Source organism: Camelus bactrianus, chromosome 13, assembly GCF_048773025.1.
Source record: "Camelus bactrianus isolate YW-2024 breed Bactrian camel chromosome 13, ASM4877302v1, whole genome shotgun sequence".
NCBI lineage: Eukaryota > Metazoa > Chordata > Mammalia > Artiodactyla > Camelidae > Camelus > Camelus bactrianus.
The window spans coordinates 16340191-16367916 of record NC_133551.1 but is presented as its reverse complement, the minus strand read 5'-3'; the positions used below and the strand labels follow the sequence as shown (position 1 = coordinate 16367916).

The 27726-nt window shown below is 33.3% G+C and overlaps 1 protein-coding gene across 2 annotated transcripts in view; it reads left to right on the top strand.

Moving 5' to 3' along the window:
• The window catches only part of PRKACB (protein kinase cAMP-activated catalytic subunit beta), a 116933-nt gene that overhangs the window by 29173 nt on the left and 60034 nt on the right, over positions 1 to 27726 (top strand). Inside the window, exon 1 of one of the 2 annotated variants that reach the window (XM_010963332.3) lies at positions 20779 to 21067. The exons of the other annotated variant lie outside the window; for it this stretch is intronic. Within the exon in view, the coding sequence (XP_010961634.1) occupies positions 20884 to 21067 (184 nt within the window). The 5' untranslated portion in view covers positions 20779 to 20883. Of the gene's footprint in view, positions 1 to 20778; positions 21068 to 27726 lie in introns of those variants that run through there. 2 annotated transcript variants of the gene reach the window in all.

The window sequence follows — 27726 nt, the reverse complement described above, 5'->3', positions numbered from 1 at the left end:
AACCTCCAGGGTAGGGAAAGACACACAGAGAGAAAGGTGATGAGGGCTTGTCAGGGGCTTGGGGAGGGAGGAAGGGGAGTGTGTGCTTTGAATACAGGGTTTTATTTTGAGGAAGGAAACAGTCTGAAACTAGACAGTGATGATGGTTGCACAGCATTGTGAATGCACTTAATGCTTCTGAATTGCACAATTTAAAATGGAAAAAATCTAAATTTTATTATTGTAAACTTAAAACATAAAAATAGAAAAAAAAAGTAGGTTGTTGTGAGGAATAAATATGTTATTTCATGTAAAATGCTTAGAACAATGCCTGACATATAAGAAGTTAGTATTATCGTCAATCTGACAACATTTAAAATACATATTTTATAAGTAAATAGATTCCAAAGTATCCTAGACAATAAGTTTTGTATTTACTTACAGCTTTGTATCCAATATTTAAAAAAATTAGAGAAATCAAAGATAGTGGAAATGCATAGTCTCCTAAAGTAGCGCAGAAACATGTGTGCTGCTCTGGGACCTAATAAAGGCCGTGTTTCTACATGTGACTCAGCTTTGACTTGAGAAACCTAAAATTATCTCATGAAAGCACTGCGATGCTCTAAAATTTAATCAATTCAAAAACCATTTATTGAATGTTTACTGTGTGATTACCATTGTGTTAGATTCTAGAGGAAGAAATTATGGGAGAAGCTCAAAGAGTCAAAAATATAAGCATATAATTATTGCACAGTGTTGTCAGTACAGTCATGTGGGTGCTAATGTAGGTTAGGAACTGGAACAGAGGAAATAATGTTTAAATGGACTTTGAGTAACAAGTAGGAATTTGCCAGGGGAAAGTCATCTTACAGAAATGGAACTTTTATGTTAGATATTTTTGACTACTAGTTTATCTGCACATTCTAACATTTCATATTAGTACTACTGTATTGCCTTTCATATCCAGAATGCTTTGTCAAACATCCCCTGAAGAGTGAGGTTTTCAAGCTTTTGTATTTTAGTAGGGAAGACCTGGCTTCCATCATGGTAATTCTGGGTAAAGGTGAACTGAATTTTTCTGGGTGGACATATGCAGTGCTGAAATCTGAGCCTCCTGCATTCACCTTCCTGTTCTGTGGAGCCAGACCTACCATGCCAGCTGTCAGATACCTGACACCTGCAACTTGCCCTCGTCTACACTGATGAGAATTCTCTTATGAGTGAGGAGAGTGACTCTGTGTAGTGTTAGTGGAAGTTGAGGAGATAATTGTTATTGTCTTCATTTCTGTTCCAGGTTGGAAAGTCCTTACATGGAAAATTAGATGTTGGGCTGCCTGGACATAATCTTGGCTAGTGAGCCAGTGATGAGTCAATGGGAAGGTTCCAGTCACCATGAAGGATTATAAGGGCTAAAGGCAGAAAGTGCCTGCATCAACTATGATTAGAAATTTTATGTTTTCATACTTTATGTATTTTAGCACTCTGGAAATACAATTCCACTTTTCCCACACCCATCACCTTGTTACACTTAAGCCTGGTGTTAGTGTTCTAATACTTTCTATTACTGCTATAACAAATTACCATAAATTTAGCAGTTAAAAACAACACCCATTTCTTGTCTCACAATTCTATAAGTCAGAATTCTGGCAGGTTCTTAGCTGGAGTTTCTAGGGGAGAATCTGCTTCCAAGCGCATTCGTATTTTGGCAGAATCCAGTTCCTAGTGATTATAGGACTGAGGTCTCTGTTTTCTTGCTGTCTGTCGTCTTGGGGCTGCTCTTACCTCCTAGAGGTCCCTCTCTGGTCTTTGCACATGGACTCTTAATATTTCAGAGCCAGCAGTGGTTCAGTGACTCCTTTTCATGCTTGCAGTCTGACAACGTCTTGTCCTGGCTGTCTTCTGCTTCAAGCTAGAGAAAGTTCTTTGCTTTTAAAAGCTAATGTGATTGGATTTGGCCTGCCTAGATAATCCACAGGAACCTATTTTAAGGTCATTAATTAGTAACTTTAATTATATCTGCAGAGTTTCTTTAGCCATATATTATAACACTTTTACAGGTTCCAGAGAATAGATGAAACAAACGGGGAAAAGGGGAGTCTTCTGCCTATCACAAATCCATTGTTTAACTTTCAAGTATGATTTTTGAACTAAAGTGGGAGATTGTGTTTGCAAAGGCATAGAGTTAAGAAAAGGCAAGTTGTTCTCAAGAAATGGCAGTTAATTTAATACTATTATTGGTGAGATATAAATTGGTGAAATGGAGCCAAATGGAGGCCTTCTTAAGGTTGGCAAAGGTTTGGTTACTATGCCAAGGGTTGGGATTTTGTAGGCCATGGGAAGTTACTTGAGTATATTTTTCTTTGGAATAAATAAGATTGTGTTTTAGAAATATGGTTGTGTTTTAGTAATATGACAAATACAATGAGAGTCAGAACTAAGACATTGGGAGTTGGCAGAGAAGAGGAAGTACAGAGAGACTGACCTTTGGCGTGTGTATCAGACTCACAGTCACCACTGAGAGGAGGATTTATTTAATAGTTTATGTAAAATTAAGTTGTTCTTTCTTCCCCTGGATAACCAGAAATATAAAATAGTGGATAACATATGCATATAATTAAAATTTAGAATGCAATTATGTGTTTCAGACTCATATCCACCTCTTTTTTTGAAATCTCCAATTTTTTGTCCAACAAAATCTTTATTACAACATTCTTCCAACCTCTTTCTTCTTCACTCTTCCTCCTGTTAGTAATTGGAATCACTATTTATTAAGCCGAAAACAGGTAATATTTTTTTGGTAACTTCCTTTTGTTTATTCTCTAGGTTCAAACTATTGGCCAATCTCCTGTTTCTCCAAAATATGTGAAAAATCTGTCCATCTCTCTCTCTCTCCTCCCACTGTCGAGGTTTAAGTGGCCGCCATCTCTTGCCTGGGCTGTTAACAGTAGTCTTGATGGTTTTCTCTGCTTCTATCCTTACCCTTAGACCGTTTCCCCATCCATTCTCTGCCCGGTAGTTGTACTGTTTCTGCCTCTTCCTTCTTTTGGGTCTTTGATTCATTGTTCCTTCTTCCTGGTGTACTCTTCTTCCATCATCCCTTAACTTGCTCTTTATATTTATACTTTAGGTCTTAAAACTCAACGGAAAGATCATGTTCCTCAGACACTTTTGACCTCTCTACACAAAGCAGCCCTCTTCCTGCTATTACTTTCTATCATATCTTCCCTTATTTTCTTCTTTACATTTCTTAATGTGAAAAGGAGAGTGGAGAGAATAGAGCATGTCATATTTATTCTTAACTCTAAGCCTTTGTTCATAGAGTTTTAACTTCTTGAATTACCTTTGTTACTTTTTCTGGTCTACCTAAATCCTACTTAGCCTCTAAGACTCTTCTCAAATTTCACATATTCCATTCCATTTTCCTCAATACCTAGTATACACTGAACTCCCCTTTCTACTCTTGACGGGTCTTTTGGTGCATGAAAATTTCCTTATCCTTTAAAGTCCTTTAAGCTGATCATACTAATAGTCAAGGCTGTTAGAATTCTAAAATGGTCAAATTTTATTATTATATTTATTGCGGTGTCTTCTGTATAGATCGAGTGGCTGGAGTTCTTTGGTATGTGAGAAGTATTTCACAGATGTGTTTGGGTTAGTGTATCAGTAGGGCTATTTTGTTAAAAATTCTTCAAGAACAATTAATCATTTGCCATAAATGTTTAATTGTTCCTAGTGTATTACTGAACTAGTTTACTGTGTCTGACTATGATACAAATGTAAGTTTTGTCCTTTTTTGCCTCTGTTTTTCTTATATTTGATAGCTATACACAGCAAGTTTAGCTCTTATTCCCTGTTGGACCATGACTTCTGAAAAGTTGTTTCAAGAACGTATTGAATAGAGTCTGTAGTGACTCTGTTTCTATCTGGAGATTTATTAGTTTAAGAGTACCTCCAGTGAAAACATTTTATGTTTTGAATACAATTTAATATTTTCTATTTTTATATCATAACATTATATTAAAGATAAATATATGTTTAAATGGGAATTTTTTATTTAAGGACAACTGATTTGCAAAATTTTTTATTATGCAGACAAAAGGCTTTGCCCAGGACTGTTCATAATCTAATCTATTTTTTATTAAAATTATTTTCGTAATATAGGTACCTTACTTTTTAAAAAGCACAATTTTAAAAAGGACGTTTTGGCATACAAGATATATTGTACAGTGTGGGACACAGAGAACTGATACCGTTCATATTTTAAGAGCATTATTTCCTTGATATCACTGCATAAATTGACTGTTACGGCACACTCGCTGCTTTCTCATAGACATACTGCAATATTACAACACAATATTTTAAAAAAATCTTGTTTGAACCATTTGGTTGTTTGAATGCTTCCAGTGTCTAGACATTAAAAAATGATATTGAAGTATAGTTTGACCTTCCTTAATCTAAGTAAATGGTAGTTGTGTAGTTATTAATAAAATATGTTAATGTAATACCAGTCTGCATTTTTATAATATTTACAGTTTACAAAGCCATTTCACTTACATCATCTTATTTGAGTTATACATAAAACCAATGATAATAGTCAGGGAAGGAATTAATGATCTTATTTTACAGAAGAGGACGCCAAGGATTATAGAGATAACTGACTGGTTAAAAAGTCTCATAAACCCATCTATGGGTTCAGCAAGTATGACAGATCCTGGGTTCTTTAAAATACTCGGTGTGTGAGGAACCAGTTAATTCAAAGAAATAACAAACTTAAATCCAAGTCTGTGGTTCTTCCCATCTATAATATTCTCTTCAAATCTATTCAGAACAGTTTTAAGAAAAGTATTATCTATCTATCAGCAGTTTTGTTTAATATTATCAATATACCTACTATTATTCAGTGTTTAAGTGGATAATCAGCCAAGATAATGCAAGCTTCGACATCTTTTTTCCTGTATCTTTTGATCCTGGGTATTTATCAAACAAGTTTCTGTCATTACATTTGTTATTTCCTAGTACAGATGGTCCCCTGACTTGATGATGGTTCAACTTACAATTTTTCAACTTTATGATGAAGCAAAAGCAGTATGCATTCAGTAGAAAGTGTACTTCAAATTTTGAATTCTTATATTTTCCCAGCCTAGTGACATGCAGCTACAATGCTCTGTTGTGATGCTGGGCATAGGCAGCAAGCCACAGCTCCCAGTCAGCCACACCATCATGAGAGAAAACAACTGATACACTTACAACCACTCTGTATCCATACAACCACTCTGTTTTTCACTTTCAGTACAGTGTTCAGTAAATTACATGAGATATTCAGCACTTTATTATACAGTAGGCTTTGTGTTAGATGATTAGGCTAATGTAAGTGTTCTGAGCATGTTTACGTTAGGCTAAACTAGGCTATGATGTTCAGTAGGTTAAGTGTGTGAAATACATTTTCAGGTTATGATATTTTCAACTTAAAATGGGTTCATAAGGATGTAACCCCATAGTTGAGAAAGATCTGTAATTAAAAAATTTAAGTCATTTTGACATTTTTCACAGAGCTAGAACAAAAAAAGTTAAAACTTGTGTGGAAATGCAAAAGACCCCCAATAGCCAAAAGAGTCTTGGAAAAGGAGAACACAGCTGAGGGAATCGGACTTCAGACTATACTACAAAGCTACAGTAATCAAAACACTATGGTACTGGCTCAAAAGATAGACGTACAGATCAATGGAACAGGATAGAAAGTCCAGAAATAAACCCATGCACTTATGGTCAATTAATCTACGACAAAGGATTCATGAATATATAATGGAGAAAAGACAGTCTCTTAAACAAGTGGTGCTGGGAAAACTGGACAGCTACCTGTAAGAGTGAAATTAGAATGTTCTGTAACACCATATACAAAAATAAACTCAAGATGGATTAGATACTTAAAATGTAAGAACAGATATTATAAAACTCCTGGAGGAAAACATAGGCAGGCAGAACACTCTTTGACATAAATCACAACAATATTTTTTTTCGAACCAGCTCCTAGAATAATGGAAATAAAAGCAAAAATAAACAAATGGGATCTAATTAAACTTAAAGCTTTTGCACGGCTAGGGATACCATCAACAAAATGAAAAAACAACCCACAGGGTGGAAGAAAATATTTGCAAATGATGCAACCGACAAGGGACTAATTTCCAAAGTATACAAACAGCTTATACAGCTTAATATCAAAAAAAACAAAAACAAAAAAAAAAACAAGCAACCCAGTCAAAAAATGGGCAAAAGACATAAATAGAAATCTCTCCAAAGAGGATATCCAGAGATGGCCAACAAGCGCATGAGAAGATGCTCAACATCACTAATTGTTAGAGAAATGCAAATCAGAACTACTGAGATACCACCTCATACCAGTGAGAATGACCATCATCAAAAATTACACAAACAGTAAATGCTGAAGAGGGTGTGGAGAAAAAGGAACCCTCTTACACTTTTGGTAAGAGTGTAAATTGGTGCAGCCACTATGGAGGACAGTACGGAAATTCCTCAAAAAACTAAAAATAGACTTACTGTATGATCCAGCAGTCCCACTACTGGGCATATATCCAGTGAAAATATAATTCAGAAAGACAGATGTACCCCAGTGTTCACAGCAGCACTATTTACAATAGCCAAGACATAGAAACTAGCTAAATGTCCATCTGCAGCTGACTGAATAAAGAAGTTGTGGTGTGTAAATGCAATGGAATACTACTCAGCCATAAAAAGAATAAAATAATGCCATTTGCAGCAACATGAATGGACCTGGAGGTTGTCATTATAGGTGAAGTAAGCCAGAAAGAGAAAGAAAAATACCATATAATATTGCTTATATATGGAATCTAAAATAAAAAAAAAAAAAGGACACAAAGGAAATTATCTACAAAACAGAAACAGACTCACAGACATAGAGAACAAACTTATGGTTACCAAGGGAAAGGGATAAATTGGGAATTGAAAATTTGCATCTCTTGGGGAATGATAGAAATGTTAGCTATTTTGATTGTGGTAGTGGTTTCATTGGTGTATACATCTATCCAAAGTCATCAAATTGAAGAAAAAAAATTGTAGGATTGGTGTCTGGCTCACGTGAGCTGAAGGTGCTCTTCATAAGCCAGTGAGATATTGCTATTCAGAACATGGATTAAAGCTCTTGACCTTTCTTGCCTTCAGTCCATCCGTGAAGATGTTGATTCAGCTGGATGGTCACACTCACCCAAGCCTGGAACAGCAATTGGAGTCCAGCTTCCCTACCAGCCTGAGCAGCAGTTGACCCAATAGGGCGAGTTTTCTTAACAGAAGTTCAGCTCTAAATTAAAAACTGCCCTTGATTGTCTTTTTAAAAAATTAAGTCATTTTGTACCTCCTCAGTAAGCCCTGAATCAAATATATGGCTTGGTGAAATCACAGGTTCGAATAAATACTAACATACAGTAACTCCTAAAAATACTTCCAACTGGGAAATTTAAAATAAGAAGTTCATATTAAAAAATAATAATAATAATTTGAAATTCTTTTCACCATAAGCTAATAAGGGATAACACAGTTTTGGCCTATAGATACCTCAGGAACTTTGGTCCCATAAATTTTGATTGTTCCTATTGTCCAGTTCTGTCCAATAGAACTTTCTGTGATGATGGAAATGTTCTATATCTACACTGTCTAAAAGGTAGCCCCTAGCCACATGTGGCTATTGAGCCCTTGATATATAGCTAATGTTATCGAGAAACGGGATTTATTTTATTTTTGTTGAACTTAATGAATTTTAATTTAGATGACCACATGTTGCTAGTGACTACCGTATTTGACAGTGTGATCCAGACTCAAACATCTGAATAAAGCAGTGTAAAATTGTGAAAGAAAAATTACAGAATGTCTCTTTTGATGTAGAACATATGTTTTGAATAGTTACATTACATTAATATATCAAGATTCAAATAAGCTTCAATTTCTCTTTTGATGTGGAATATTAAAATACTATCTTAGTATCTTGTATTAGTTTATTGTATTCCTGAATATTTAGCAAAAATATAAGCTTCTTTAGATTGTCATAAATTTAGATTTGTGTGCTCTTAGGCATTATAGGTAGCCTAAGAATGAAAAACATGGAGTACAGTTATGAAATTTTGTTTATATATTTGAAAATGTATCAGTTCGCCTGGTGTGGAAGTCAATTCCATATTAATGATGACACCATCTTTGTTATTATTATTAAAATAATAATATTAATTATTGTAGTAATACTAATAATGTAGTAATTATTAAATTTTATATAAAAATTATGTTTTTCAAGGAAAGTGTGCATTTAATTTTTTTTAGTTGCATAAAGTACAATAACAAAAGTACTACAGCATTACTGTGGGTTTATTTAGAGGACATGTTTGCTAATTTTACACTAAGATCAAGGTGGAGCATATTGAAAGTCTAGTTGTACTTAAAATATTTTTTTTATTTGTAAATTGCTTTTTATTAAAATAAAAAGTGGTGAAATTGGTTTCTAGTTCCAATTAAGATGGAATAAGCACATGTCACTCTATCTCTCCTGCTGATTACACCTAAAATCCTTGAACAGAGCACATAATGTAGTTACGGGAAGACTCTGAAAAGTAAATAATAGGAAGCAGTTTGGGGTTAGAAATCCAAACTTGAAGAAAGATGCAGTAGTGAATTTTCTTGTTTTTCTGTTTTCCCCCACATCTCCCAGCTTAGATTCAAGGCAGTCTGAATCCCAGAACTGAAGCTTCTTCAGGAAGGAAAAGGTGAGGGAAATTCTGTTTGTTGTTGTTTTTCTTAGTCCTGTCTCTAGGTAAGGCACACTCTTTAAACTGCACTTTTGTGGCTGTGGTGGGAGCAACAGTGACTGCACAGCTACCTAAAACTCTGAGACAGAATAAGACGGCAGAGGAAAGAGGAGATTAATACAGAAGATCAGAGGAAATTTTCTAATGTAAACAACGGAAAAACAATCATTAAAAAAAGAATAGAGCTTAGGACCTGTGGGATGATGTAAAAACACCTAATATATATGTCGTTGAAATTATGGTAGGAGAGGAAAGAAATTAATGCAGAGAGAAAAAAAGACATACAGCTGAAGGCTTCCTAAATTTGGCAAAACACATAAATTTACAAGTTGAAGAAGCTCAGTGAGCACAAAAAAACCACACCCAAATATATCATAATTAAATTACTAAAACCAAAGATAATTCGTCACAAGCAGTCCTGCTCTAAAAGAAATGCAAAAGGAAGTTGTTTAGGAAGAAGAGAAGTGATACCAGAGAGAAATTTGGAACTTCGCTAAAGGAAGAAGAGCAACAGAGATGGTAAATATCTGGATAAATAGACTGTATTTCTCTTGTGTTCATTAAAATATGTATCATGGTTGAAATAAAAAATTATATAACATTATCTTATGAGGTTTCCAGTGTATGTAGATGTATATACATGACAACTGCAATATAAAGGGGGAAGAGTTTAAAGGGAACCAAATGTTTGTAAGTTTCACTTGTAGTAGTAAAATTTTAATTTTAAGTAGACTGAAAACTGAAGTATGCGTATTATAATCTCTAGAACATCACCAAAAAAGAAAAACCAACTATATAAATATGCAGATATTCAAGTAATCCAAAAGAAGGCAGGAATTAGGAAGCAGAAGAATGAAGGAAGAAGGAAAGAGACTTCTGGTTTTAGCTCTGACATATAACAAACCTGGAAGTCATCATTCCTGTTTTTACAAGAGCAGCCACCAACCTGAAATCTGGAGAGAGGCAAATCCAGAGAATTGCAGCAGAGATCTGGTTACCAGTAGAACAGAAGCCACTGGAGCCATAAATTGTTAAGAAAAACATTTAAAAGGTAATTTTGACAAGTTGCTGGAGGTTGAGTATGGACTTGAGTGAGAGTATGAAACTCCTGGGAGCAGCAGTCTTAGGAAGGCTCTCGTGGGTTTCACTTCCAGGAACCCCATCAGGTTCTCAAGATGAAGATCCTGGGGAAGAAACTCCTTGTGGCTTTTGCAAGAGGAGAGAAGGATAATCATTGTGAAACATGCCCACAGCACTCCCAACCAAGGTCTACTCTCTGGGGGAAAATACATTACCAGAGCCATATTCCAGTTTGAGTAGGACATCTGTCCTTCTCCAGCCCCTTCCAGCCTTCCTATCTTAAGCAGAGGGAAGCTATCTCACTGGAGAAATACCTGTGAAGTTCACATCCTAGAGACATAGGCCAATTAAAAAAAGAGAGAGATTTATATCTAAAATTATAGCATGCTTTTCCTCCCCCACACTTTACCTTCATACCAACAGCAAAAAGAAAAAAAAAAACTATGCAAATATGTAGATATATAATGGAGCTCCAGTATAAGAACAACAGATTATGGCTAATAGCTACAAGACATGGACTCTCTCTGAGGAGTACTGAGGGAAGCCCAGAGTCAAAACAAGATTACCAGAGGAACTTGAAGCTTCTGACACCTACAGCAAACATTAAACACAGCCCACCTCCTGGCCAGATTAACAAATCCACACAGTAAATGCCTGTTTCCCTCTTTTCTTATTATCCAATGCTACGTGGTAAACTTTCAACAAAAAAAAATTAGAAAGCATGCCTAAATGCAAGGGAAAAAAAAAAACTGAAGAGACAAAAGTAAGCATCAGAACCAGACTCAGATACTGCAGATGTTGGAATTGTCAGATAGGGAATTTAAAATGACTGATTAATATGTTGAAAATTCTAATGGTAAAAGTAGGCAATATGCAAGAACACATAAATAATGTGAGCAGAAAGAAACTCTAAGAAAGAATCAAATGGAAATGCTAAAAGTAAACACTGTAACAGAAATAAGTGCTTTTGGTGGTCTCATCAACAGATGGATGAGCACACAACACAACTGAGGAAAGTATCAGTGAAGTTGAAGATAATTCACAAGAATTAGGGGATAATTTTGGAAAGCTTAATTGGAATATCAGAAGGAGAAAGAAGGAGTAAAAGAAATATTTGAAGTAAGAATGGCAGAGAATGTTACAAATTAATGACAGACATCAAAATATAGGTTCAGGAAGCCTAGCTAAAAAGCACCAAGCACAATAAATACCAAAACAACTGCACCTGGGCACATCATATTTAAACTGCAGAAAACCAAAGACTAAGAAAATCATGAAAGAAGCCAGAGGCAGGATGGAAAAAACCTTACTTACGAAAGAGCAGACTTCTCATCACCATGCAGGCAAGAAGAGAGTGGAGTGAAATATTTAAAAGTTGAAAGAAAACACCCCACTAAACTATAATTAATTCTTTATCCAGTGAAATTATCCTTCAAAAGTGAAGGACAGAGACTTCCAGACAAACAAAAACCAAGGGTATTCATTATCAACAGATTTGTCCAGCAAAAATCATAAAGAGTTCTTCAGGAAGAAGGATAATTATATATGTTAGAAATTTGGATGTACATAAAGAAAGGAAAAGCATCAGATAAGAAAAAATGAAGGTAAAATAAAATCTTTCTTATTTGTCATTGATCTAAAAGATAATTTTTTGAAGTGATAATAGTAACAGTGTACAGGGTGATTTTAGAATATGAATAAATGAGATGAATTACAACAGTGTCATAAGAGGAGAAAAGACTTGGAAATACATTATTATAAGGTAGCTGCACTACAAGTGAAGCAATATAGTGTTATTTAAAGGTGGACATAGTTCAGTTAAAAATGTGTATTGCAAACACTAGGACAAACATTGAATTCTAAAAAGAAGTATAATTGATACATTAAGAGAAGAGATTAAATAAAATCATAGAAAATTTCAATTAAAATTAGAAGAGGCAGAAAATGTCAGGAAGAAAAATGCAACAAGTAGACAGCAGTTACATAGTGGATATTAATCTATGTCAGTAGTCAGGTTAAATATGAAGGGTATAAATACTGAATTAAAAACAGAAATTTTCAGAGTAGATTAAGAAAAAACCAGACCTTTATATACAAAAAAAAAGAAGACCCAATTATGTGTTGTCTGTAAGAAACTCTAAAGAATAAGGTAAAAAGGAAATAAGTGGAGAAAGTTATACCATACTACCATACTATCACTAACCAAAAGGAAGCTGGAGTACCTATATTAATTTCAGACAAAGCAGATTTTAGAACAATGAAAATTATGAGGGATACAGAGGGACATTATGAATGATTTGGTGGCCAGTTCTCCAAGACTTAACAATCCTAAACAGAGTGTCAAAACACATGAGACAAAAGCTGATAGAATTGAAAAGGAGAAAAAACAAATCTACTATTACAGTTGGAGACTTCAGCATTTCTGTTTCAATAATTGATAGATCAAGCAGACAGAAAATCAGTAAGTATGTAGATGACATGAACAACACTATCAGTCAACTTGATCTAATTAACATTTACAGAATATGCCATTTAACAACAGAATCTGCATTCTTCTCTAGCTCACATGGATTGTTCACCAAGATGGAGCACATTCTGTATAAACCACACCTTAACAAGTTTAAAAATAGTACTCGTACAAAGTATATATGCAGATCACAGTGGAATTAAACTAGAAATTGATAGCAGAAAGTAAGCTGGAAAAATTCCCAAATGTTTGGAAATTAATTAAAGAACATACTTCTGAATAATACATGAGTCAAAGAAGAGGTCTCAAGAGGAATTTTAACATATTTTTAACTAAATGATAATGAAAATACAGTTTATCAAAATTTGGGGGATTTAGGAAAAGCAGTGCTTAGAGGGCAGTTTATAACCTTCAATGCATATACTGAAAAAGAAGAAATATCTAAATTCACTAAAGATACTCATGGCAAATAAGCATATGAAAAGATGCTTAACATTATTTGTCATTAGGGAATTGAAAATTAAGACAACAATGATATACCACTATACATCTTTTAGAATGGCTAAACACATACACACACAAAACTGACTGCCAGTTGTTGACAAGGATGCAGAACAATAGGAATTCATTTTATTGCTGGTAGTAATGAAATGGTACAGCCATTTCGGCAATTTCTTGCAAAGCTAAATATAGTCTTACCATATAATCCAGCAGTCACACTCCTAGGAACTTATTGCAATGATTTAAAAAACTGTCCACACAAAAACTGCACATAGAAGATTATATCAATTTTACTCAGATTCCCCAAAACTGGAAGCAACCAAAACATCCTTCAATAGGTGATGGGTAAACAGACTGTGGTACATCCATACAATGGAACATTATTCAGTGATAATAAAGAAATTAACTATAAAGCTACAGAAAGATATGTATGAATTTTAAATGCATATTGCTAAGTGGTAGCAGTCTGAAAAGGCTCCATGGAGTGTGATTGCAGTTAATTGACATTCTGGAAAATGCAAAACTCTAGCTAATGGTAAAAAAGGTCAGTAGATGCCAAGGATCAGGGAAGCACAGGGGATTTACTAAGGTGTATGATACATAACTATCGTGTATGATACTTAATTGTGGATACATGACATTAAGTACTTGTCCAAACCCATAACACTTAAAGTATAAAGAGTAAACCTTAATGTGTGCAATTTTTTTTTCAAAAATCACTTAGTAGGTTGAGGAATCCAAAAATAAAATACAAATGTGACAAAGCAGTCTAACTGTATTACAAATGTATGAAACAACTTCACCGAAGATGATATGATAAGTGCTGACCTAAGTAAATTTGGACGTAAGTGGAGTCTGTAAGACCAGAGGCAAAAGAAAACTACGTAGTGTTGTTCTCTAGTTGATAAAGTTGCTTCCTATGGGGAAATAGTTTTTAACTGTATAGGTACACAGTGCTGGTATTGCCATGTGCGTATACTGAAATTGAACAAGTAAGTAAATGGATAGTGGATGGTAGAAGCCGGGTTTCTCACTGTTGAAGTGGGAGTTTTCTGATATGAAAGGAGAGGAAGCTAAAATGAATCATACGGCAGTGAATCAGAGTTGGAGATACCAGGAAGAACTTACGTTTACCTTATTATAGATATAGATGGTTACATATAGAAATAGATATGAGTATATATTCACATTAGTATACACATATATTTCTTTGTTCTGACAGCTGAGAGGGCCTAGAAGCAACAACACCTCAGTAGCAGCAAGCACATCTAGTTCCAAAGTCTTGATTTCTAATACCATTCTCCAATAAAAGGAACTAGGGCTGCTTGGAGAAATGGCTAATTCTAGGACTGGGGTAGTAAGTATAGAAAATGTGCATGGGCCATTTTGTAGTGGTGGGAAATAACTAAGTGCTCCAATATGCGTGCATATGCGTGTGTGCACACAGTTGTATATCAAAGGGACATGGAAGGCAATTGAAAGAGTTTCCAGTGGCCAAAGCTTGATAATTTGAGCAAGAAAATGTAGTATTGAATTACAGCCCCAAATTTTAAAAAATATCTGTGGGTCCATACTGATGTAAATAAATGATTAGATAGATAGATGATAGATGATACATAGCTAGCTAGATAGATAATAGATGATAGATAGATAGATAGATAGATAGATAGACAGACAGACAGACAGACAGACAGATAGATAGATGAATGAGACACATTGCCCACGCAGAGAATTTCCACTCTGCTTTCAAGGAGGTAGAGTATAACTCCCCATTCCTTAAGTATGTGCTGGGCATAGTGATTTCATTGCACAGTATGGAAAGGGAGAAAGAAAAGTAATAATATAGAGGAGACACTTGACAAACACTACCTCAACCAGGTGATCAAGATCAGCATCGACAATGATAAGTCATGATGATAGTATATACCTTTGATATAATATGATATAAAAAAAGACACTTAACTTCTGTTTCCTCTTCTCAATAACCTATAACCCCAGCTAATACAGGAAAAAAAAAAAAAACACTTAACACAAATACCAACTGAGGGGTACTCTACAACTTACTTGACTAATACTCCTCAAAATTGTCAAGGTCATCAAAACAAGGAAAGTTTGAGAAACCATCACAACCAAGAAGAGCCTAAGAAGACATGAGTATTAAATGTAATGTGGTATCCTGAATGGGATCCTGCAACAGAAAAAGGATATCAGGTAAAAGTTGAGGAAATTTGAATAAACTTTGGATGTTAGTTGACAATAATGTATCAAAATTAGTTTATTAATTGTACAAATATACCATACTAATGTAAGATGTTAATAATGAAACTGGGTGTTGGACATATGGCACCTCTCTGTACTACCTTTGCAGTTTTTCTGTAACTCTAAAACTATTCCAAAATAAAAAGTTTAACAGAAAGTTCCATTTTATATAAAAGTCTTGAAAATGCAAATTATATTATCAGAAAGTATAAGTTGCCTAGGGATTTGGAATGGCAGGAGGGAGAGATCATGAGGAGATATGAGAAAAGTTTTGAGGGTGATGGATATATTTATTATCTTGAGTGTGGTGATAGTTTCACAGTTGTTTTTGTATATCAAAACATCCAGTTGTACACTTCAAATATTTGCAGTTTACTGTACAGTAATTGTATTTATTAAAGCTTTCAAAAAAAAAAAAGATGGACAAACAGAAAATAACAAAACTCAAAGAAAATAGAGGCAAAGTAGAGGGAAGATAAGAGCAGGAATTAATGAAATTGAATACAGAAAAAATGATAAGAGAAAATCAATGAAAACAAATGGTAGTTTTTTTAAAAAATAAAAACTTAGAATCCTTTAGCCAGACTGACCAAGAAAGAGAAGGCAAATTATTAATATCAGGAATGAAAGAGGGTATATAACTACAGATGCCACAGACATTAAAGGGTAATAAAGGGATGTTAGAAACTATTCACATGAATTTCACAACTTAGTTGAAATAGACCATCTTTTGAAAGACTCAAACTACCAATATTCATTGAAGATGAAATAGATAACTGAATACTACTGTATCTGTTGAAGAAATTGAATTAGTATTTGTGGCCTTTCAAAAGAGAACTACAGGCCCAAATAGTTTTCCTGACAAATTCTACCAAACATTTCAGGAAGAAATGATACTAGTTTCTTGCATTCTCCTTCAGAAAATAAAAGACAGAATACTTCCCATCTTGTTTTATGAGGCCATCCTTAATCTGATATCAAAATCATGCAATGACAGTACATAAAAATAAAACTTTGACACAATATACCTTGTAACCATATACAAATCTTCAGTAAAGTATTAGTAAATTGAATCCAGTGATATAGAAAAAGAATAGTACACCAAAGCATTTTATCCTGGGAATTCAAGGTTGGTTTCATATTTGAAAATTAATTAGTAACTGTAATCCACCATAATAGTAGACTCCAGAAGTAAAACCATATGATTATTTCAATAGATATTGAAAAAGCATTAGATGAAAGTCAACATCCCTCTGAGATAAAAACACTCAGCTTACTAGAAATACAAGGAAACTTCTTTCTCTAAATAAGAGGCATCGACAAAAAATTTCTACAGCTGAATCATAATTAATGATGAAAAACTAAATGCTTTCTTCCTAAGACTGGGAATAAGGCAAAGATGTTCACTCTCACCACTTGTTTTACATATTAGTGGAAGTTCTAGCCAGCGCAATATGGCAAGAAAAGTAAATAAAAAGCATAGAGATTAAAAAGGAAAAACTTAAACAAACTGTATCTGTTCAAAGAGGGCATGATTGCCTACACAGAAAATACCAAGAGATCTATAAAAAGAAACAGGTTTCTAAAAGTCATAAATGAGTTTAGCAAAGTTGCAGTATACAAGGTTGGAATATAAAAATAAGTCATATTTCTATATACTAGCAATGAACAATTGTAAACGTCTTTTAAAGTACCATTCATAATAGCTCCAATTTAAAAAAAAATACATACTTAAGTCTAACAAAATATGTACAAAGTCTGCATACTGAAAACTATAAAACCTGATGAAAGAAATCAAAGACCCAAATAAATGGAAGATATAATGTGATAATGGATTGAGAGATTCAGTATAGTTAAGATACCATTTCTCTCAATGAATATAATCTCAAAAAGTCCTAGCAAGATTATTTTTGTGTAAATAGACAAACTTATATGGAAAGGTTAAGAAACTATAGCCAAAACAATTTAGAAAAAGAAAACAATGTTAGAAGGCATACAGTCAGATTTAAGAAACCAAAAAGCCTCAGTAACCAACACAGCATGTTATTGATGAAAGAACTGACACATAGATCAGTGGAACAAAATAGAAAATCCAGAATAGACCCAATTTTTGACAAAGGTGCAAAGACAGTTCAATTGTAAATGGATATATAAATTGTGGTAAATCCATACAATGGAATACTATTCAATAAAAATTTAGAAAACTATGAAACACACAACATGGATGAACCTTAGTTATTATGCTGTGTCAAATGAAAGAAACCAGTCTTATATGGTTGAATCCATTTAGTAAAGGTATGAAACCATTTATAACATTTTGGGAAAGGCAAAATTATTACTCTAAAACTTTTATTTGAAAGCTGGGGTCATGGTCATATCATTTGCCCTCCACACGGAGCAAATATATTATTTACATGTCAAATATGCTTCTGTATTTTTCTTTTCTTTAACCTTCAACTCTAAAGTACATAGTTCTACTTGGCTCCAATATGATTGTAAGCTTAAATGTGGACAATGAAATTGAATGGCTGTAAGCTGACCATCTGAATGAAAACATTCTCATAGCAGATTCTCAGACTCTGGGTGGTATATCCAAGCCAATTCCATTTCCTACTATCCTTTTATCCCTACCTCCCCATCCTTGTTTGACAAATACTGCATTTGGAAAAATCTTTACTTGTGGTAATCGTTGTTTAGTACAAGAGAGCCCTGATCTAGGAAGTAGAAGACATAGATGATTTTGGGCAAGTCACTTAATATTTATAAGTTTGTTTTCTCATCTTAAAATAGGAATAATAATACTGGTCCTGCTTACTTCATTTGTAAAGATCTGATGAACTGATGGAAACCATTTTGTATGTTGTAAGTTACTTTGTAAGTGTAAAATATCATTACTGTTATTAAACATAAGAAATAAACCAGTATTTTGTGATCTGGAAATCAAAAGTGGGTCAACTCTGAAAAATTTTATAATTTCTAAAAATAATGCAGAATGAATAATAAGGACTTTATATAACTTCAGAGTTGATTACTCTCTAGTTTTATCATACATTATTTTGGCTATTAATAGAATATAAGACATGTTATTACAGCAAATTTTGGATACATGGCTAGACATCTTAGCACAAATCCAAGTTCTGAAATATCAAGAAGAATAACAAGTAATATATTTCTTAAGATTAATTTGAATTATGAAGGAATTCATTTTTCGTTAAAGCTGTAGTTGTTTCTTTCTAGCAGTAGATGCCAGTAGAGTTCTTCTTTTTAATAAAAATCAAATTGCCTAAGTACTTCCATAGCAACCGCTTCTTGGTCATGTTACTATATATAGAAACATTGCTCTGAGGACTAAAGATTCTACTTTCTATAAGGACTTTTTAACAAATAAAAAGCAGTTTTATTGAAGAAAAATGTACAAATTTCAAAGGTAGTGTTTTCTAGATACTCGCCTAGTGAAGCTTACTCTTTTCTCCTCCCCTTCCTTTTCCTCCTCATCCTTTTTCTTATTTTCTTGTTTGGCTATAGTAATTTTGTTATAAGGCTTATACATTGCTTTAAATAAATTAATCTTAGTGTTCCAGTTAGAAGTCTGGAATACCTGTACTGAACTCAAGCAACATTGAATATAAGTCTGGCTAGACATGTTAAAAATGAATATTGTGGGACTGAAATATTAGGATTAGTTTGTAGTTTTGGCAAAGGATTACCATGAGTGTAATATTTTGGGGAGGTTAATATGTCAGAGATAAGTGATTGAAAAGAGTAGCTGGAAGCATGGAAAACAAATTATTTTAGAAATTCACATTTGCCCTAGTAAAAATGAAACTCAAAGAATAGATAAAATTTAGTAACTCACTGAATATAGAGAAAAAGAAGTTAAATAGCATTACTTCTATTGCTGTTGTGTCTGTATATGAACAATTGGGTGACTGTTGGATAATTTACAAATATGGTCCTATCATAAATAAAATTAGAACATTTTCAAGTGTTTGATGATTCTATTTAGACCATTAATTTATTAAAAATGAGTACTTCGACATATATTTATTGAGTATGTAATACATGCATTGCATTTATGAATTCAAGTAACAAAACTTGAGATATATATTTATAAACAAAAATTTTAACATAAAATTATAAGATCATTGGAAACAGGAGAGAGTAGTTTATTTTTCTAGGAAGTTTATGGGGAACTTCAGTGAAGAGGTGACATTTTTAGTGTACCTTGAGGATGAATAGAATTTCTCCCAAGAAAGCAAGTCAAAGAATTCAGGAATTTTATCCACTTAGGCCCATACAGAGTCAGTTCATACTCTGTAGATGTTTATGAAAGACTGAAGACACCTGTTCAGTGTCTGTTTTGTATAAAGTCAGATGTTAATAAATAAATTGTCTGATATTATATACACACATTTATCAGAAAGCTACAAATTCAAGAAGTTTGGTTTTGGAGGTACTGTTGCCTATTTGTTTAGATTGATACTAATTTTATTACACAAAATAAAATTACACAAATGAGCTGTTATTTGGCAAAATCATTAGTCCACGTTTCCTCTGTGTGTGTGTGTTGTGCCCTAATTTGATTACGTTATTATTCCTATTTATTTGTCACTGTTTCTATTTATTCTGTTTGTTAAGCAGTAGGCAGGAAATCTTGACTAAGATTTTTTTAGATAGATTTTTTAAAAGATTCTTCCTTCCTTCCTTCCTTCCTTTCTTCCTTCCTTCCTTCCTTCCTTCCTTGTTTCCCTTATTTAAAGCTTCCAAAGAGAACCCCACAAATTTCTAATCCTTTAATTAGCGTCAGAAAGCAAGTACTCAGAATCATTGTTAAATGTCACAGGTTACTTTTTTCGTGCCAGTGGACAATTTACTTTTAACCGAAGGAGTGGTTTCTAACTGAGAACCCTAAATCAGGGATCAGGTAAGCAGTAGTCCTCAGAGTTAACTTTAAAAACTAACATGTCTCAGTCAACTAGAAGGATTTTTTCCCTCTCAATTGAAATTTCTTGCTGTGGCTGATTTTATATAATTTTAAATCATTTTTTTCAATATTTAGAATGTTTTAGAAATACTGCAGCTAGGTGCTTGTCAGCAGGTATGTTTGATAAGCAGTACTGACATAGTAAGTTTTTATAGTTCCTGTATGTATTAAAGTCAATGAGTTAGCAAGTTTGAGTTCTTTAAGTGCTAGTTTGTTTTTTTCAGTTAAAAGTTATGTTGTAAAATTTTTTCCAAGTGTTTTGTAATATCCATTACAAACCAGTTTTTAATGAAAAGTTAACAGTTTATAAAGATGCATAAAATCTATATGTAAGCTGATTTCCTGAAAAAAAAAAACACAACTTTTTTAACATATTATATTTAGAGAGTGGTGTGGTCTTCAGTTGTTTGCATAGGGTTGTAATACATGTTTAACTAGTTTTCCTTTTTAAAAAATTGTTTTCAGCCTACTATCTATATATAAAGCTTTGTATTTAATGCTCTCATTAACCTGTGTATTAATATTAAAAAACTCTTAAACATAGAGCCTTTTAGGATGATATTACAAGTCTTTAAAATCTTCATCTCTAGTTGAGATAGAGTTTTGCTAAGAAAGGCTCAGTAATGTGCTGTTTTATATTAACAGGAAACAGAACAGCAGTAGTGGTTAGAATACCCTGCAAACAGGAAGTTTGACACATGCATAGCTCTTAGCTTCTGTGTTAGAAGTTGTTGAGCTCCTTCTGAAGATATTCTCAGTTACTTTAAGTTAAGTGTAAATGCACGTGAATGGCAGCTTATAGAGAACTACCCTGTAACCAGTATACAGGTACAACTGCTCTTCAGAAATTGGAAGGTTTTGCTAGCCGATTATTTCATAGACACTCCAAAGGTACTGCACACGATCAGAAAACAACTCTGGAAAATGACAGCCTTCATTTCTCTGAACATACTGCCTTATGGGACAGATCAAGTAAGTTTTTTTATGATACATTGTAACTAGAAGCTTAAATACTAATTGGAGTTTTAGAATCAAACACAGAACTATGTGGTTTTTTTGTCTTTTTATGATTTGCACAAGGATATTTTGCGAGATGAAGTGGGAAAAAATCCACAAAACTTGATTGCAAGTTGAGCTGACTCATGTAGTTCATTGTTTTATTTTAAATATGATTATTTAAGTTGAATATCAGTGGGAAGTTTTTCTATAAAATTCTTACATCATCTCTAGTATGTGTTACTGTTTCTTTATTTTTATTTTGTTTGTTCTTATGTAAAAGTGAAATGCCTACATTTAAGGAAAAAATGGTCAGCTTATTTTTTTAAATTAAGTCTTAGATTTGTAAGCCTTAAAATTAAAAAGGGGCAAAAGGACTCTTGAATTTATAATTAAATTTTATCATGTTTGCCATCTTTTATTTTTAAATGTATGTGTCAAAGTTACTTCAGTTTTGCAAGCAGGATTTCTAATATGAAAGCATAGTATGATTATTCTTTGTGAAATATTTGTAATGTTATAAATATCAGAAGCTTTTATAATTATCTTACTTACAATTATGGGGGGAAGTTGTTTACATGCATCACATTCTTTCCAGACATGTTAAAATGTTTGTACTTACTGCTTTGGTAAAATGGTGATACGTAATGATTTTTTTGTGACATGCCCTTTAAAAGATAAATTTCACATGTAAACAATACTGGTACCGCCATTCCACATCTCACCTTGGACCGTACCTTCCCCAAGGTATTTTTGTCTGTCTGATTACAGGAACAATAGAATTACTCTTGGTACTCTTGCCCTTTTTAGTGTGTTTGATCACAAAATAGCACTAGATTTTGCCTTTCTGTTTATATACTCCATAGCAGTTAAGGAAGAAACTCAGTTTAAAAAAAGCAACCAAAAAACCACGAATGGCTTACAAAATTGACTCCTTGGTTTATATAGTAACTTCATAGTTCCACAGAAGCTAATTTGAATTATTTTTTTTATTGCATCAGAATTTTTGACCTTCTTAAAGCTATTTTAGGGAAAAAGTAAAGAACATATATTTGTGCAACTCTTTTTTTCACTTTAGAAGTTTTGGTTTTTTGTAATTAATCCTTACTACATAGCAAGTTGATGGATGAGAAATCTTAGATATCTTCAACGTAATGAACTGTTGAATATTGAAGCAGTAGTACGTTATTAAAATTTACTATGCAATAAAAGTTTGCTATTCATTCTATTTGTTCTATTCGGTTAAATCGCAGTCTCTTAAGGTCTTTTGGGATCATTTTTATGCATTTAAAAGACCTTTTAATTAAACATTTGATGAGGAATGAGGACAGTACTGAATTAGTTTGTTTCACTGATGCCTGTTCCTACAAATGTAGGTGTTTTGTAAATGTATCTCGGATCAATGAATATCATGGGCTTTTAATAATTAAAGTTATATTTGAACTATACTCACCATTTAAAAAATGTGTGGGGTTTATAACGTTTTCTGAGACACATTTTAAAATCTAGCAATTGAAGATAATATGAACTATAATTTCTTTTGAAAAAAGCAGACTGGTAAGATGCTGTTAACATTTTTCTTTATTGTGATGTCACAAGATACAATAAATAGAATTATTGTACACAGTGAAATTAGGTGCAAACGCTGTAGCCTTTCAAATAATAGGCATAATATAAGAAGTATTTAATGAGTAACTGAAATGTTATTAATCAAGAGTTCTTCCACTTTCTCTTTCATATCCCCAAATGTCAAAATAGACAATAGTTTTATATATGTAGTGATAAGAATGGTAAGTATGGAGTTCTAGTTTCCTACTAGGGAATGTGTTGATATAGGGGAGAAAAACAGTGATACAACAGAAACAGAGGAATGCTTTTGTTTCAGAATTCCAAGGTTTATTTTTGTTGTGAAAACACAGATTTTTATTCATTTATAATGTGCGTTATGGAAGGAGTTTTGACTATTTGAAGTTTCCATACAAACCACATTCTTCAAAGCTACTTAAAGCAGTTTACTTGCATGACTTGTTTGATAAGAAAAAGGAATGTAATACCTCCTGATAATAAGCTCTCTGAATATCCTTATTCCAAAAGTGCTATTTAAGAAATCAGCTAGGCACAGAAACTACGTGTAATTTTATAAAAATTGGATTGTGAAGTATTTAGTAAAGATTAATTACCAATTTAAGCGTGTATGAAATATAGCAACTTTAACCCAAGTTACTTTCTTCTCCAGTGACATTAAATATAGGAACAAAGAATAAAGAGGCCACATAGTGGTTTCCAGGTGCCTTAAATGTGTTTTATCTTTCACTACTAAATTAAGTAACAGGAATTCCTGTTTGATAACATAAATATTTAACAGCTGATTCCATGCACATGTAAGTACATGAAGTTCAAAACAAAAACTTGGAAATGGAATTCTGCTTTTTATTCTCAGAATGAATGGGAGTATTGACATTCATTGGGCTCCTGTTCCAGCAAATTTATTATGGTTAGCTTTTAAATCTTCCTTTGATCATATATGGTTTGTTGAGTTATACAATGCTGAACTGGATGGAAGTTTTGCACATTTTAAATCTCGGACTTTATACATTTAATGAATGTCTAATTACAACATTTTAAGGACTGAATAGATGAATAACTTCAAACAACTTACCTATTCCCCTTTCCCATAAATTGACAGCTTATTTCTCTTGTGGATAAAAATCCACATTCCTGAAACTATATTGAACAAAAGGGCAGTTTTGTACATGGACTTCTTCAGGTAGAATCAGAGTTCAAGTGGTTGTAATAGCCTACTCTGTCTAGTCAGTTTTACCTTTCAAAGGCTCATACAGTCTTTAAGGCAGTTCACATCAATACTTACTTCTTAGTCCACTAAATCCGTATCATTGTAACTTCTAAGCTAAAAGACCTTCCACATTATCTTTTTATTTACTTTTTCCATCTGTAACTATACATAAGCTTCTTGGTAGTAATCAATTTTTATTCATTTGGCAAACTTTTTTGAGGATTTACATTATCATAGCCTATAAACTAGACTCTGGGAAATAGTAAGGTTTAGTTCTTACCCTCAAAAACAAGAGTAGGAAGAGCAAACATACAGACAATATAATATTCCTGGCATAGAAAAATGGTTGCTTAAAAATATGTAAGTAGTTTACTGTGGGAGCTTAGTGTAAGAAGAAATTAGCACTGAAGAGAAGATGGGACCTTCAAGTATATTGAATGAATTGAATTCTGGGACTCAGAGAAGGAGGAAAAGATTATTTTATTATAAGAAAATAACATACACAGATATGTGAATATATGAACATTTAAGATTTACTTAAAAGATAAGATGTTGCCTGGAAAGGCAGTCTGGATCAGACCTCTGAAAACTGTATTAGATATTCAGAATTTTGGACTACATTCTAATAAGCAGTGGGGAGCCAATGCAGTTTTTTAAGTGGAGAATAATATATAATGCAACCTTTGCTAAAAGAGCCTAAAGAATTTTAACTAGCATGATAAAGGAAAAGTTAACTTGTTTATTCTACTCAGGGAAATACATATATCTACTATACATTTTCTACTGGAGCTGGGCACTTAACCAGAACTCACACTTTTTCTCAGGACTTCTTTTTTTTAATTGAAGTGTAGTTGAGTCACAATATTGTTTTAGTTTCAAGTGTACAGTGTAGTGATTCAGTTATTTTGCAGATTCTATTCCACTATAGGTTATTATAAGATAATGAGTATAATTCCCTGTGCTGTACAATAAATCCTTGTTGCTTATCTCTTTTATGTGTAGTAGTTTGTACATGTTAATCTCGTAATACCCCTAATTTGTCTCCTTCCCCTTCCCTCTCCCATTTGGTAACCGCAAGTTTGTTTTCTCTGTGTGAGAGTCTGTTTTTGTATATATATTCATTGTATTATTTTTTAAATTCCACATATAAGTGATGTCATATACTATTTGTCTTTCTCTGTCTGACTTATTTCACTAAGCATAATATTCTCTAGGTCCATCCACGTTACTACAGATGTCAGTATTTCATTCTTTTTTATGTCCGAGTGTTATGTCATATTGTGTGTGTGCGTGTGTGTAAATATATATACCACATCTTCTTAATGTATATAGTATACATATATACCACTGCTTAATCCAGTTGTCTGTTGCTAGGCATTTGGGTTGCTTCCATGCCTTGGCTATTGTAAATAGTGCTGCTATGAAAATAGAGGTGCATGTATCTTTTTGAATTAGTGTTTTTTGTCTTTTCTGGAAATATACTCAGGAGTGGAATTGCTGGATCATATGGTTTTTTTTTTTTTTTTTAAGGAATCTCCATACTGTTTTCCATAGTGGCTGCACCAATTTACATTCCCACCAACAGTCTACCAGTTTACAGAAGTTTCCTTTTCTTCAGATCTTCTCCAACATTTGTTATTTGTAGATTTTTGATGATAGGCATTCTGACAGATGTGAGGTGATACCTCATTGTGGTTTTGATTCGCATTTCTCTAATAATTAGCGATGTAGAACTAACACTTTTGATCACTACATTATCATGGCAATGAATAGTCAGAAAGTAGATTCCCTTCATAACAACAGTGGTTATTTAAGATGTTTCTTCTACCTGAAATTCCCTTTTCCTACTTCTGCCAACGGTGAGATTTGCTCATACTTTAAGACTCTGCTCAAATATTCTCTCTCTGTAACTGAATCACCAAGTGTTCTATTCCTCTGTCCTTCATCCTTTTTAGAATTCATCATCTCTTCCTATGTTCTCATATTATCTAATACTCACTTTATTATGTTTTATTTTATAATATTAAGATTATATTACATTAACCCTCAAGACAACTACCTCCCTTATTTAACTTTGAACTCCTAGAAAGGCATAGAATTTGTCAGTTTATTTGCGTATTGCCAGCATAGTTCTCAGTACACGTTAAGTTGTTTGTTAGATTAACGACGACTATGACTACAGTCTTACACTAACAAGCCTTCTCTCATTTGTTTTACTGTGATCTTTGGAATTTATTTTAAAGGCTTATGGCCATTAAGCAAAAGCAGTAAAATGCTGATCTGACCCTAGTAAATACCACATTCCAGAAGCACTGAACTTTTCAATGTCTCCTGTGCATTTTTATCGTGGATGTTAGTGAGATTTTGAGTAATCAGTGGACTTTATATAGTAAAACTAAGTAGTTGGGGTATTAAATGATTTGAAATTAGAAAATATTTCCATGGGCTATCTAACAATGCCAAGTACTAATCAAGTGCAATAACATAATGAGAAGTGTGTACTTGCTTGTGTTTTGCAAGACTAGCCACACTAACTGGTTAAAGAAGAAGGAAGATGAAGTACATACTCTAGCTAGTGTCTTGCTCTTCAAGTTTGGTCCCAGTTCAGCAGCGTTAACATCACCCAGGAGCCTGTTAAGAAGGAAGACTCTCAGGCCCCTTCTACAGCTACTGATTCAGAATCCGCATTTTGACAAGATCACCCATCTGATTCATATGCACATTAAAATTTGAGAAGGACTTTTTCCCTATTAACATTTTAATTTGATTACCAAATAGTATGTCTTCATTGGAGAACATTTGCAAATCATAGAAAAGAGCAAAGAAAAAAGTAAAAATCACACGCAATCCCACCAAAAGATAATCACTACTAATGTTGTTCTATATATAGTCTCTTTTGTGCATAGATATACAGATTTCTACCAGCTCTTAAACTTGCATCTCTCAATACAGTGTTTCATAACATTTTTCCTTATCATAAAGATTTCTTCTACAATATTTTTTAAGATGGGTGTTTTGTATTCAGTCTTAAAGATGCACCACAATTTATTGAAACAATCACTAGCTATCCAGATTGGTTTTAAATCTTTACTATTATATAAAAAATGCTATGATAAATGCTATACCTAAATCTTTGTGCATATCATTATTTTTATATTTTATAGGACAAATTTTAAAAACTGTTATAACCATTTTAAGGCTTTTGTATTAAATTAATTGCATCCCAGATATACTTGTTTCAGTATTCAGAGAAGACATGTTTAAATTCCTCGGTATAATTTTCTGGTACACCAAGCATGCTTTGTTTTCTTCTTTATTATTGGTGTTTATCAAAATTTTTCCACTTTTCAAAATGGGTCAATTATTAGTAGCAAATGGCCTGAGAGACATTTTTGGTTGCTGAATAGAGCATTATCTTTGGTGATCAGGTTTATTTATTTTGGAGGAGGTACTGGGGATTGAACCTAGGACCTCATGCATGCTAAGCATGCACTCTACCACTTGAGCTACAGCCCCCCCCACCCTATGAATAGAGCGTTATCTTTGGTAATCATCATCGTATAACCTGCTTGGCTTGGAGATTCAGTCATATTATGAAGTACATCCTGTAATTCTGACTGCACAATATAGCAGTGACTCGTACCACTTCACTCCCACATTTCCTGGGTGAAATACTGCCGTGTACATTATCATATGAAACACTTATTTACTATCTGTCATGCATTGTTCTAAGCATGATGCTTACATCAGTTTATGTAATCCTTTAAAAAGTCCCCAATAAGATAGGTACTGTTATTAGTCATATCTTACAGATGAAGAGACTGAAACACGCTGAGGTAAT